The 15,242-nt window shown below is 41.5% G+C and overlaps 1 protein-coding gene across 1 annotated transcript; it reads left to right on the top strand.

The window, feature by feature from the left end:
- Window positions 1-318: 318 nt before the first annotated feature.
- LOC130933429 (histone H3.3) lies at window positions 319-2,080 on the top strand. The gene is made up of 4 exons (XM_057863037.1): window positions 319-583; window positions 889-965; window positions 1,084-1,174; window positions 1,653-2,080. Exons 1-4 carry the CDS (start codon window positions 512-514, stop codon window positions 1,821-1,823), a joined length of 411 nt encoding a protein of 136 aa, XP_057719020.1. The 5' UTR covers window positions 319-511; the 3' UTR covers window positions 1,824-2,080.
- Window positions 2,081-15,242: the final 13,162 nt, after the last annotated feature.

Genomic DNA, 15,242 nt, shown 5'->3' with positions numbered 1-15,242 from the left:
CAAAAATGCAAGATAGAAACTATATGAAACTAGATCAGCAATTTTCCTTTCCTTTTTTTTCCCGTTATGGATTTCCAGACAGAAACTCCCAATAGAGATACCCATCTCAAAGGCCCAAATATTGAGCTCTACTAAAAAAACCAGAGAAAAAGAAACACACTTTGGACCAAAAATAAAAGAAGAAAGAAACACACTTATCCACGCTGGCAATCCTCTAGTGTAATCTTTAACCAACCAGAAGCAAGCACACGGATCAACAAAGTTGTGTTTTTGAATTCAAATCCTAACAAACCAGAACAAGTAAGTCCCGTTGAAGTCTTCAAACTTCAAAGTCCACGTTCTCTCCCTCAAAAACTAAACCGACCTATAAACCTCTTCTTCTTCTTCTCTCTCCATATATAAATAACAAACGATAACCGTTTTTCTCTTTCCTACAACTCAATAAAGATCTCATTCTCTCAGATTTTCTTTTCCTCTGCGATTCTTCCTTTTCGCTGTTCTCTCTGATTCCATGGCTCGTACGAAGCAAACTGCTCGTAAATCCACTGGTGGCAAGGCCCCTAGGAAGCAACTCGCCACCAAGGTTCGTTCCCTTAGGGTTTCTTTACACATGTTCTCGTTTGTTTTTTGCTTATTATTCCTTAGATCTGTTTGAAGTTTAGGGCTTTCAGTTAATACTGCTTTATTTTTTATTGAATTTTATGTTTTCTATTCGAGAATCTGTTTATATGAGCTGAAATTAGGGTTTCTGGAATTTGATTCTCGGATTATTTGAAATTTGAAATATATAATAGATGCTGAGAAATTCGAATTTGACACCTAGGTTTTCTGTTTTAGTGAATTGGATATAATTAATTTATATTAAAAGATTTTATATGATTTGTGTAGGCTGCAAGGAAATCTGCTCCTACAACAGGAGGAGTCAAGAAGCCTCATCGTTATCGTCCTGGAACTGTTGCCTTGCGGTAGATGATTGTTACTTATTTTACCTTTTCCCCCCTAATTGTTATTGTCTACCTTCCGTTAATTTATATGTTTATTTTGTCATGAATTTTCTGTAAATTTTTTGCTGGAAATTTTCAGTGAGATCCGAAAGTACCAAAAGAGCACTGAGCTGTTGATCCGCAAGCTTCCCTTCCAGCGTCTTGTCCGTGAAATTGCTCAGGATTTCAAGGTATATGATTGTTATATTGGGATATTCTTTCTGTATTCTTAATTCTTTTATTGCCCACAATTTCTGTTTATAAACACTCTACATGAAGTCATATTTAATTTGGGGTTTAGAAATTACCTTATGAAAATGAACGAAAGAGTTTATCCATAAGCAAAACATAAAATTGTTAGTTTTAGGTTTCTGAATTGAAACAATTTATGAGCCTTATATTTTTAATGCGGAAGTTAAATTTTTTATTTGAGGATTTTGGACAAAATAATATTGCTATTCAAGCTTTATTAATTTCAGTAGTCCTACTGATTCTATTAGTCATTTCCGATCCTTGCGGCAAGAGGATTTCATACCGGCCTTACAACATGAGGTTGCTACAATGTTAATGGAATAGTTCTTTTATGAATTTTTTTTGTAGTTCTTAGTACAGATGCGTAGGGTTATTTATTTGTTGTAAAATTTATTGATTGATTTATTTTGTTTGCAGACTGATTTGAGGTTCCAGAGCCATGCTGTCCTTGCTCTCCAGGAAGCTGCTGAAGCCTACTTGGTTGGTTTGTTTGAGGACACCAACTTGTGTGCCATCCATGCCAAGAGGGTCACCATAATGCCCAAAGACATTCAGCTTGCTCGCCGCATCCGTGGTGAACGCGCTTAGTCTGATTGATTTCATGCTCTTGATCCTTTTGGGGAATACAACTTGTGTTTACTAAGTTTAGTATTGTTCAAGTTTCCTATGCCATTGTATAGTTCTTGACAACTTTTTAGGTTTCAATTGATGTCTTTAGAAGGATTATTTTGGTTATGGTATAGTAGATCATAGAAAGATACTACTAATGGAATGATATGATTACTCTTGTAAGACAGTTTATTTTGGATTTAGATCTTAATATTGACTTTGATACGGTTTCTTAATGTGTTGGGTGTGTGATATGAACTTCGGTTGAATTCCTTTTTCGGCATGACCGCAATGATGGTGGGATTTGTGAATTAATGCAACCATAGGCGAGCATTATTAGTTTTTATCTTTTTATTTAAACTACCAAGTTCCAAAGATTACAGGAATTAAACAATGATCATCCTTAGCTCCATCGGAGATTGGGAGGTTTGTCAATGAGAGTGGAACCCTGATCCCTTTTTAATGCCCTGTTGGCTCTTGGCTAAGCCAATCTGCCCCTCTATAAGCGTGTTTGAAAACCACACGCCAATACATCTGTTTTTTTTTTTTTTTTTTTAAGCGTTAGGGCAATGCTTCCGGTTATTGTGTTCTTTTCTTTGGTCATGTCCGGTTATTGTGTTTGGGTGCTCCTGCTTTAATATTAACCCGTTTGTTAATGGCTTGAAACTAATTGATGGTCATGTTGACCCACAAAAAAAAGGGAATACATTGAAGAAATGGCTTTGGAAAATCTGAGTTGGTCAGGCCAAAAACTTTCTGAATTGGGTTAATGGCATGAAATTGTTCGGTTGGAAAAATCATGATGAGGAATGAATGACCTTTTTTTTTTGGTCAAGAGGAATGAATTACTTGAAAAACGCTTTTTCTTTTGCAGCCTAGGCTTGGATCTAGTGGCAGAATCTGCTGCCTCAAAAGGAGCTGCACAGAATTCGAATCCATAATAGTAGTGGGGTGTGTGAGTGTGTATGGCTATGTGGTGTAAAAGACCAAAAAAAACAAACAAAAACAATGTATACAAAAAACAAAAAAACTGAAAATTCCAGCGTTACCATTCTAGGAAGTATTTTCAAGCGAGATAGGAAAAATAAGCTGCATGTTCATTGTTTGAAGAAAAGATTCTTAATATTTTTAACCAATTATTTTATCAAGTATAATCTTTTACCATTTAATATTTTTTCTTAGATTCATTTAAGAAGTATAATCTTTTACCATTTAATATTTTTTCTTAGATTCATTTAAGAAGTGTATGATGAGAGATCACACTTGATAAAATAATTAAGAAAAAAATTGAGAAGTTTTACTCTATTGTTTGCATAATTGCATCTCGTTTGCAATTTAAAAAATTATTTTCAGTACAAAAAAAATATATTCACATCTCTTAATTTTAATCAATAACAAAAACAGAAATTCAAAGTACTAAATAATATAAAAAATTATTTTATATCTGTTCATACACTGGCCCAACGCTAAGGCCCAGGTTCAAATGACAAATTCAACCCACAAGGTTGGACACTTTAATATACCGACCTTCTCTCAAGAAGTCGGTGCTTCCCACGACTTGACCCAACGAAGTCGGAAGCAGAGATTAGCTGGCAGATAATAACTGCTCCTAAAATCTCTCAATCCACTTCTAGAAGTCATATCGTAACCTCCCTAAGATAAAGGGACGGTTATCCACCCTAAAAGGTGGAACTACTCCAACGGTGGTTATTGGTTCACCATTATAAATACACTGACACTCCTCATGTATCTCTAAGCCCCAATACCCTCTAGACCTACTCACACCCTTGCTGACTTAGGCATCGGAGTGTCTTTGCAGGTACCACCCCCATTGTCTCACACGTACAAGTCGGACGGAGGCCATAAAGGCACAAACCCGCTCGAAGGCTTCCTTCTCCAGACGATTGGGCCAATCCTACGAGTCCAGCCCATTAATCTCCGGTTACCCAACGTAACATTGGCGCCGTTGCCGGAAACCCGAGAGATCAACTAGTAATGGCGAACAACTCACCAGAAGATGGTCATACAGCGTCTGATTCCGAACAAGAAAATCCAGATACCGGAAACAATGACGCGGACATGATCCTTCACCAAGGGACCAATGACCAACATAGAGAAGGCACCTCTGGGCTTAAGAACCCAAAGGTAAATTCCTCGGAAGGACGAAAGTCTGGAAAGGAAGGGCCACCCCATGCAACCGAGCTAATGGGGCTGGTCCACGGCAACCAAGGTCGTTTGGAGCAACTACAACAGGAACTAGAACGACAACGAGAGGCAGAGAGAAACCTCAGAGAGGAGATAGAACGACGAAAAGAGTTGGAAGAAAAACTCTTAAAGCTTGAATCCTCCCTTAAAAGTCGGAACTCCCGCGGCGACCGAGAAGAGTCGCCCTTGGGAGGAGAGGACCCGTTCAGTGAGGACATAATGAGGGCAAAAGTTCCAAAAAACTTCAAAAGCCCTGATATGAACCTCTATGACGGAACCACAGACCCGAAGCATCACTTAAGCAATTTCAAAAGTCGGATGCATCTGGTTGATGCTTCTGATGCAACTCGCTGCAAAGCTTTCCTGAACACCCTGTCGAAAGCAGCAATGAAGTGGTTTGATAGCCTCCCTCCAAGGTCGGTTACCAGCTTTGAGGACCTCTCGAGAAAATTCCTAATGCGGTTCTCCATCCAGAAGGATAAAGTAAAACACGCACCGAGCCTCCTGGGAGTTAAGCAGGAGGTCTGGGAACCTCTACGTGACTACATGGAAAGGTTCAATAAAGCGTGTTTGGAAATTCAAGACCTGCCCACAGAGGCAATTATCATGGGGTTAGTAAATGGACTTAGAGAGGGCCCTTTCTCTCAGTCCATATCAAAAAGACACCCCACCTCTTTGAGTGATGTACAAGAAAGAGCAGAAAAGTACATCAACATGGAGGAAAATGCCAGACTACGGGAGCCAAACTGGCGACAGGGGCCTCCTCACTCAGCAAAAGAGAGAGAAAGGGAGCCCAAGAAAAAAGAGGAGATCGGCCCCGACAGGCCGAGGAGATACCACTCCTATACTCCTCTAAAAGCCTCCCTAGTAGACGTTTACAGAGAAATCTGTAATACTGAAAGATTGCCGCCTCCTAGACCCATCAAAAACAAAAAGAGAGGGAGTCGCGGCGACTACTGTGAGTACCATAAGATGTATGGTCACTCAACAAAGGATTGCTACGACCTTAAAAATGTGATAGAAATGTTGGCCAGGGAAGGCCGACTTGATAGATATCTCATGAAAAGGTCGGAGAATTCTGGAAAAAGAAAGCGAGATGATGAAGACAGGAGAGACCCACCACCACAAACCCCGAGAGACACATACATATGATCTCTGGAGGATTCGCAGGAGGGGGGCTCACTAAATCATCTCGCAAAAGGCACCTGAAGCGACTTTATCAAGTTCGAAACGAATCTCCCGATCTCCCAACCATCTCGTTCACCAAAGAGGACGGACAGGGGATCGTGCCCGGGCATGATGACCCGGTGGTGATAACCATGATCTTGGCAAATGCCAACCTCCATAGGACCTTGGTGGACCAAAGGAGTTCGGCTGATATACTTTTTAAGCCCGCATTCAACAAGTTAGGGTTGGATGAAAGGGAGCTAAAAGTTTTCCCAGACACCCTGTATGGACTAGGAGACATGCCAATTAAGCCATTGGGATACATCCCCCTCCACACGACCTTCAGAAAGGGGAAAAATTCCAAAACTCTGAGCATTGACTTTATCGTCATCGATGTCGGATCGACGTATAATGCCTTAATCGGCAAAACTACGTTAAATCGGCTCGGAGCGGTGGTGTCAACTGATAAACCCCAATTTGACGGTTTATCTTGTATTGAATTTAGAGTATTTTGTAGACCTTTTCTCACATTTACCCAATGAATTAGCATGGTTTTGTATATTCTCCTTTAATTGTGCTTAAGAGTGAAAACATGCTTTTTAGGACTTAAAATAGCTAAATCTAATTCACCTTGATTCCATTAGATGCCTTGATATGTTTGTTAAGTGATTTAAGATTTAGGAGGTAAAGATTGGATCAAGGGAATGAAGAAAGAAAGCATGAAAAGTTGGAGAACTCATGAAGAAATGAAAGAACCGGAAAAGCTGTCAAGCCGACCTCTTCGCACTTAAACGACCATAACTTGAGCTACAAAGGTCCAAATGATGCGGTTCTAGTTGGGTTGGAAAGCTAACATTCGGGGCTTCGAAACGATATAAGATTTGCTATGGTTGAACCGCGCATGGTGACGCGTACGCGCATAGTACGCGCACGCGCCGTTGCTCCCACCTGGTTCACTTAAAGCAAAACGTGGCCAGCGAATTCTAAAGCCTTGTGGGCCCAATCCAACTCATTTCTGATGCTATTTAACCCAAGGAGTGAAGAGGAAAACACATATTAGTTACCATTAGTTTAGTTTAGCTTAGTTTTAGTAGTTAGAGTTAGTTTCTAGAGAGAGAAGCTCTCACTTCTCTCTAGAATTAGGATTAGGTTAGTTCTTAGATCTAGATCTATTTCTTCTTCTTCTCTCTTCCAATTTTGGTTCCTCTCCTCTATTGTAGTTGTAGAATTCTTCTTCTAATGTAATTCCTTTGTTTGTAGTTTGTGAATTCTCTTTTGTAGATCTACATTTCTCCTTCAATGCAATTGGTAAGTTCTTTGTTGTTTCATGATTGATTTGGTTTTCTATTGTGGACCTCTTGCCTTTGTAGTTAGATCTCTCTTTAATTCTTGCAAATTCATGTGTTTACTTGTATTGCACTCTATGTGTTTGATGAAATGTCTCTTATAGCTATTAGTTAGAATTTGTTCCTCTTGGCCTAGGTAGAGTAATTAGTGATACTTGAGTTATCTAATTCCTTTGTTGCTTGGTAATTGGAGAGATTGCTAATTGGTTTGGAGTGCACTAAAGCTAGTCTTTCCTTGGGAGTTGGCTAGGACTTGTGGCTCAAGTCAATTCATCCACTTGACTTTCCTTTATTTAGTAAGGGTTAACTAAGTGGTAGCAATGAACAATTCTCATCACAATTGAGAAGGATAACTAGGATAGGACTTCTAATTTTCATACCTTGCCAAGAGCCTTTTATAGTTGTTAGTTTATTTTCATTGCCATTTACTTTCATGCTTCTTATCCAAAACCCCAAAACACATTTCTAACCAATAACAAGACACTTTATTATAATTCCTAGGGAGAACGACCCGAGGTCCAATACTTCGGTCTATAAATTTAGGGGTTTGTTTTAGTGACAAACAACTTTTTTGTATGAAAGGATTAGTGATTGGTTTAGAAACTATACTTGCAACGAGAATTCATTTGTGAATTCTAAACCGTCAAAAATCCAATCATCATAAACCCCTCACCTTTGCATGAAATTTCCAACACCTAAGGGAATAGCAACGGTACGAGGAGACCAGAAATTGGTGAGAAAATACTACAATGAAAGCTTAAACCTCCGAGGAAAGAGCAAGGAAGTTCATACCATAGAACTCGGGTGAATAAAAGCGAGGGAAGAGCTGCGACCACAACCGGGTGGAAGAACCGAAGAGGTTCAAATCGAAAAAGAGGAAGGAAAAAGCACCAATATAGGGGCCAGACTAGGCGAAGATCTGAAACAAAGGCTGATAAAGCTCCTGCGACAAAATTCTGACCTCTTCGCTTGGAAAGCTTCCGACATGCCAGGGATAGACCCTCAGCTCATGTCCCATAAGCTTTCAGTACACACCGGATCACGACCCGTACAGCAGCGCATGCGTAAGCTCGGCGCAGAACGAGCTCAGGTGGTGGAGGAGCAAGTACAAGCCTTCTTGGAGGTCGACTTCATCCGAGAGGTCAAATACCCAGCATGGCTAGCAAATGTAGTGCTAGTCAAAAAGCAAAACGGCAAGTGGAGGATGTGCGTCGACTACACCGACCTAAACAAAGCATGCCCCAAAGACCCATATCCACTTCCCAGTATTGACACCCTAGTAGATGCAAGCTCAGGGTATCAATACTTGTCGTTTATGGATGTTTACTCGGGATACAACCAAATCCCGATGTACAAGCCGGACGAGGAAAAAACTTCATTCATCACACCTAGAGTAAACTACTGCTATGTGGTGATGCTATTTGGGTTAAAAAATGCCGGGGCCACATATCAAAGGTTGATGAATAAGGTGTTCGCTCCCCACCTTGGGAACTTAATAGAGGTCTACGTAGATGACATGCTGGTGAAAACTAAGGAGGAAACCGAACTCTTGACAGACCACTCGCAAGTTTTCGACACCGTAAGGTCGCACGGGATGAGACTAAATCCCACAAAATGTACCTTCGCGGTAGAGGCAGGAAAGTTTCTAGGGTTTATGCTAACACAAAGGGGAATCGAAGCAAACCCCGATAAGTGCAAAGCTATCCTGGAAATGAACAGCCCGACTTGTCTGAAGGAGGTCCAACAATTAAATGGAAGGCTTGCCGCCCTTTCCAGGTTCCTGGCGGGATCGGCACTAAGATCCCTTCCACTATTCTCCCTACTAAGAAAATGATGCCAGTTCGAATGGACTCCAGAATGCGAAGAAGCTTTCCGGGAGTTCAAAAAGTTCTTGAGCCAGCCTCCAATCCTGACCCGACCCATAGTTGGGGAAGTGCTCGTCCTATACCTGTCAGTGGCAGACAGAGCTATAACATCAGCTCTAATACGGAAAGATGAAGTCGGGTAGCATCCTGTGTATTTCAACAGCAAGGTTCTACAGGGCCCAGAACTAAAGTATCAAAAACTTAAAAAGTTTGCATACTCCTTAGTAGTGGCCTCACGCCGATTACGGCTATATTTCCAAGCACACACGATAAAAGTCCGAACGAACCAGCCCATGAAGCAGGTCCTTCAGAAGACGGACATTGCGAACAGAATGGTTCAATGGGCAATAGAACTCTCCGAGTTCGACATGAAATACGAAGCCTGAATGGCAATAAAAGCTCAATGCCTCACCGACTTCCTAGCAGAATACGCGGGAGATCAAGAGGAGAAATTCACTACATGGGAGTTATATGTAGATGGGTCATCCAATAAAGTTGGAAGTGGGGCAGGCATAATATTGGTCAGCAAAGGGGAACGCAAATTGAAGTTTCTCTCAAATTCAAGTTCCCAGCTTCCAACAATCAGGCATAATATGAAGCCTTGATTGCAGGGTTAAAGCTGGCAGAAGAAATCGGTGCAACCAAAGTAATGATATTTAGCAACTCTTAGGTGGTGACCTCCCAAATAAATGGAGAGTATCAGGCCAAAGATCCCAACATGAAAAAGTACTTGGACAAAACCTTGGAGCACCTTAGGCGCTTTGAGGAGACCGAGGTGAAGCATATAACTCGGGACCTCAACAGCATAGCAGATGCCCTCTCCAAGCTAGCAAGCACCAAAGCAGGAGGGAACAACAAAAGCTTGATTCAAGAAACTCTCTCAGAACCCTTCGTGGACAAAATGGAGGCTGTTCAAGACGTCCTCGAAATCACCGGGTTAGACCTTGGATGGATGAAGCCCTTAGTCAAATACCTGAAATTCGACATCCTCCCCAAAGAGGAAAAAAAGGCCAAGAAAATCCGGAGGAAAGCACAAAACTACACGCTGGTGAAAAATATCCTCTATAAAATGGGAATATCAACACCACTACTAAAGTGCGTCCCGATGATGAGCGGATATTTTATACGCTTTTTGGGGGTAATTTCATGTAGATTTTAGTATGTTTTAGTTAGCATTTATTAGATTTTTATTAGTTTTTAGGCAAAAAATCATATTTCTGGACTTTACTATGAGTTTGCGTGTTTTTCTGTGATTTCAGGTATTTTTTGGCAGAAATTGAGGGAGCTGAGCAAAAATCTGATTTAGGCTGAAAAAGAACTGCTGATACTGTTGGATTCTGACCTTCCTGCACTCGGAATGGATTTTTTGGAGCTACAGAAGTCTAATTGGTGCGCTCTCAATTGGGTTGGAAAGTCGACATCTAGGGCTTTCCAGCAATATATAATAGTCCATACTTTGCGCGAAGATAGACGACGTAAACTGGCGTTTAACGCCAGTTCATGTTGCAGTCTGGCGTTCAGCGCCAGAAACAGGTTGCAAGTTGGAGTTCAACGCCAGAAACAGGTTACAACCTGGCGTTCGACTCCAGAAACAGCCCAGGCACGTGAGAAGCTTAAGTCTCAGTCCCAGCACACACCAAGTGGGCTCCAGAAGTGGATTTCTACACTATTCATCTTAGTTTACTCATTTTTTGTAAACCTAGGCTACTAGTTTAGTATTTAAACAACTTTTAGAGACTTATTTGGTATCTCATGACATTTTTAGATCTAAATTTTGTACCTTTTGACAGCATGAGTCTCTAAACTCCATTGTTGGGGGTGAGGAGCTCTGCAGCGTCTCGATGACTTAATGCAATTATTTCTGCTTTCCATTCAAACACGCTTGTTCCTATCTAAGATGTTCATTCGCGCTTCACTATGAAGAAGGTGATGATTCGTGACACTCATCACCTTCCTCAATCTATGAACGTGTGCCTGACAACCACCTCCGTTCTACATTAGATTGAATGAGTATCTCTTAGATTCCTTAATCAGAATCTTTGTGGTATAAGCTAGAATCTATTGGCAACATCCTTGAGAATCTGAAAAGTCTAAACCTTGTCTGTGATATTTCGAGTAGGATTCTAGGATTGGATGACTGTGACGAGCTTCAAACTCGCGAGTGTTGGGCGTAGTGACAGACGCAAAAGGATCAAAGGATCTTATTTCGACATGATCGAGAACCGACAGATGATTAGCCGTGCTGTGACAGAGCATTTGGACCATTTTCACTGAGAGAATGGGAAGTAGCCATTGACAACGGTAATGCCCTACATACAGCTTGCCATGGAAGGAGCCTTGCATGTATGAAAGTGAGAAAGCATTATGTTGCAGGAATTCAGAGGACAAAGCATCTCTAAAACTCCAACATATTCTCCATTATTGCGTAACAATTATTTATTTTATGCCCTTTCACTTTTTACAATTAAAACTAAGAATCATTATTGATATTATATCCTGACTAAGAGTTACAGGATAACCATAGCTTGCTTCAAGCCAACAATCTCCGTGGGATTCGACCCTTACTCACATAAGGTATTACTTGGATGACCCAGTGCACTTGCTGGTTAGTTGTGCGAAGTTGTGAAGAATTGTGATTTCCAATTTCGTGCACCACCCGACCTCAAAGACAACTGAAGTGCTAGAGGAGGTGCACAATGGAATCTGCGGGAACCATCTTGGAGCAAGGTCGTTAGCTAGAAAGGTAATCCGAGCTGGATTCTACTGGCCGACCTTACAAAAAGACTCCACGAAATTTGTGAAAAAGTGCCAGCCATGCCAAATGCATGCAAATTTTCATGTAGCCCCTCCCGAGGAACTCATTAGTATAACTTCCCCATGGCCTTTTGCAAGGTGGGGATTGGACTTGCTAGGACCATTCCCACAAGCGACAGGACAAGTAAAATATCTAATAGTGGGAGTGGATTACTTCACAAAGTGGATAGAAGCAGAACCATTGGCCACCATCACCGCTCAGAGAAGTCGGAAGTTCCTCTACAAGAACATTATCACCAGATATGGGGTACCCCACTCCATCACCACTGATAATGGCACTCAATTCACCGACTCAACCTTCAAAAACCTGGTAGCCAGTATGAAGATCAAACATCAATTTACATCGGTGGAGCATCCACAAACAAATGGACAAGCCGAGGCTACAAACAAAGTCATATTGGCAGGGTTGAAGAAAAGGTTACAGGACGTAAAGGAGCCTGGGCCGAGGAACTCCCACAAGTGTTTTGGGCTTATCGGACCACACCTCAGTCTGCCACAGGAGAAACACCCTTCCGACTTGCTTACGGCATAGAAGCCATGATACCAGTTGAGATCAACGAGCAAAGCCCAAGGGTGAACTTCTACGACGAGGTTGGAAACATAAAAGGACACAAAGAAGAACTTGAACTACTCCCTGAAGTCCGAGAACGAGCCCATATTAGAGAAGCAGCATTGAAACAAAGGATGACAAACAGATACAACCAAAAAGTCATTCAAAGGAGCTTCGCCCCAGACGACTTGGTTTTAATTAGAAACGACATAGGAGTTAACATGTCTGGGGAAGGAAAGCTCGCCGCTAATTGGAAGGGACCATACAAGATTAGGGATGTCCTAGGAAAAGGTTATTACAAGGTGACCGACTTAAACGGCACCGAGCTACCTAGGTCGTGGCATACTTGTAATATGAAAAAGTATTACAGTTAAAAGCGAACTCTACTCTCTGATGTACTCTTTTTCCAACTTCATAATTTTTTCCCAAAATAAAAGGATTTTTTCTGAAGAATGGTTTTTAATGAGACATCACAGTAGAGACTAAGGGGTCATAGATAGCCCAAAAATCCTTAGTAGCAATAAAGTATATTTGCAAATAAATAAAGATCTTTTTCAAATATCTCTTATAAATTCCTTCTCGCTTTCTACGAAACGCGCCGACTTAAACTCGACAAAGCGTGAAATCCCATGAACCGACCTAGATGGTCGTCAGGATAAAACGACGAGGTACAAATCAGTGTAAAGAGGTTATAAAAGTCGGTCGTGAACAAACTCGGACGTTAACTGACTAACAAGTCGGAAATTTCGAGAAGCAAAGAAACGCATCGTAAAAATAACCTAAGTTATAAAAACTCAATATATCAAAAATTGAACACAAAGAATACCGAAAAGAGTTTAGAAAACCCATAGAAAGCACTAAAGACTGTCCCAAGCCTTCAAGAAAAATTCAAGAAAAACTTAGAAGAAGGGACAGCCAGCTAAGAAAAGATTTTTCAAAACAAAAGATCAAAAAAGGGTTTTTCGAAACCTAAAAGCAGAAAGAGCATGCACACAATCAACAAAAATAACTTAAACCCTTGTCCAAAAAAGGGTATTTCTAAATATTTTGTTTATGGCCATAAAAGGCCAAGGAAGTGTCAACAGCATACCACAACAACATAAAAATGAATAGTTTAAAAAAGGGGGGACCCACAGGCCAGGCCCCCATATAGCCAAAGATAAATTTTGAGATTTTCAAAGGGCGTCACCACCAGAATTTGGAAGAGTAGTCGGAGCACCACTAGAGTCAGGGAGAGAGACATCCATAGGAGTTGGAGGAGAAGTTTCAGGAGCCTTGGAAGAACTCAGAGCATCATCTGGTCGGGGAGGGGACTCTATGATTCTCTGACTCCGAGTCTTCAACTCGGATTCAGACACAGGTCAGGGAGTAGGGGTGAGCACGGGTCGGTTTGGTTCGGGTTCAAGGTAAAATTAAAACCGAACCGATAAAAAAATAATTGGTTTGGTTTGGTTCGGATTTGCGTTTTTTTGTGCTTGTACCCGAACCAAACCAAACCGATTAAGAGCGGATTGGTTCGGTTCGGGTAGCGGGTACCCGATGACTTTGAAATTCATAAAAAAAAAACTAAATTGGCAAATTTTTATCTTAAAAATTCAAGAAATACAATAAACATGTAACATCAACAGAAATAATGCAAACATATTAAATATAAAATACATTAAAAACTAAACTCATCAAAATCCAAACATATTAATAGTAAATAATCTTGTCTAATGAAAATATAAAAGTGCAATAGAAATATTAGAAGTTAAATACAAAAGTCTAGTGAATAATCTTTGAAAGAAGCTAAAACCAAAACACATTAAAATCTAAACATTAGTGAGATAGGATTAGCGTTATGAGTTAGAAAACACATAAAAAGTCATATATATATATATATATATATGATCGGGTATACGGGTTGGTTCGGGTTCCGCACCCCCAAAACCGATACCCGAACCAATCATCAGCAAATGTCATTGGTTTGGTTCGGGTTGGACCCGATTACCCGTCGGTTCTAGAACCAATTTGATTGGTTTGGTTCGGGTTCGGGTGGGTAATCGGGTACCCGCTACCCATGCTCACCCCTATCAGGGAGGAGACACAATGGCCCCATCAATTACAACCTTATCCGGATCCAAGGGTGAGAGATCTAGGTCGGGCGCAATAACCCCGACCTGTTCCTTAAAAACCCTCCACGCCTCCTCGGACCCCTCGGCAATAGAGTCCTCCAGCTCCGCATAAGCGTGCCGAGCTCTCACTAGATTCTTTTTGACCTCCACAAGGTCCTGGAACAAGCTCGAGTAGCTCTGCTCTGCCTTCTCCCGTAGACCTTCCGCCATAGAGCATCGGCCAATCAACTTCTCCCCCTCCTTCCGAAGATTATCACTCTATTCTCTCAGCTTGGTGACCTCCTCCTTCAGACTCTTCTCAGCCTCCTGATACAAAAGAATCCTCCCATCTAGCTCTTCAACCCTCTGGGATGAACCCAAAGAGTTTAGAGAAGTCTTTTCAAAAATATCAAGAAACTTGGTGCACACCCCCGCCGCCCTGATACTCTCCTGAGCCAAAATAGTAAGGTGATTTTGAAGAGAAACATCATCCATACTTATACGAGTATAAGGATAGATATGCTTCCGGATAAATTGAGGCGCATCCACCTTTGCCTCACCTTCAAAAGGAGAGCCAGGCTCTAAAGCCTTACGTTTCTTCTTTTCTGGCTCAGGAGAAGGTCGGGAAGAAGGGGCGGCAGAGAAGAGGCCGAGGAAGAAATAACAATAGGTCGAGCAGGGGTCCCAAAGTTGTGAGAAGAAGGGGGAGGGGAAGGACCGGCTGCCCTGGCACTACCGACCCTGGCGCGGGATCTTGCTTTGGCCTCCTAAACCCTCTGGTAAGACTCCCTCGAATTCTTCTTCGCCATTTCTGTAAAAGCCATTAGGTAAAAGGTCAATAAAACAAATTGGAGAAAACAACTCGGAAAGTCGGAAAACTCAACAAACTAATACGACATTACCTAATTGGGTCTGTACAAAGGTCGGAGACCCCTGGAGGAACTTCTTGGTATCCAGATAAGGGGCTCTCCCCCAAACTTCTCGGAGGAACCCAACTATGGCTGCCTCCACCTCGTCCGAATCATCTAAACTATATTTCTCACAAGGAGATGCCTCTAACCAGTATAGGAGAAAGCGAGGAGAAGAATTTTGATCCAGGAAAAAGGATGGTGACCCTCTACAGGTTGCACTTTGAAAAAGAAGTTTTTAAAGTCATGAAAGGATTCATCAAAAAGGGTAAAAACTCTCCGGCCTTGTATGGCCCGGAAAGAAACCCATTGCTGTTTGTTATTTTGCCCACTAAAGGACTTGGTCATGTGAAAAAGAAAAAAAAATCCTCAAAGAAGTCGGGAAATTTAGGGCATGGCTGATAAATTGGTAAATTTTCAAAAAACCCCAAGAGTTGGGGTGAAGCTGGG

This window comes from Arachis stenosperma, chromosome 6, assembly GCF_014773155.1.
Source record: "Arachis stenosperma cultivar V10309 chromosome 6, arast.V10309.gnm1.PFL2, whole genome shotgun sequence".
In the NCBI taxonomy this organism is placed as follows: domain Eukaryota; kingdom Viridiplantae; phylum Streptophyta; class Magnoliopsida; order Fabales; family Fabaceae; genus Arachis; species Arachis stenosperma.
Note: the sequence above shows the minus strand (reverse complement) of the source record. Positions and strands in the feature narration are given on the sequence as shown.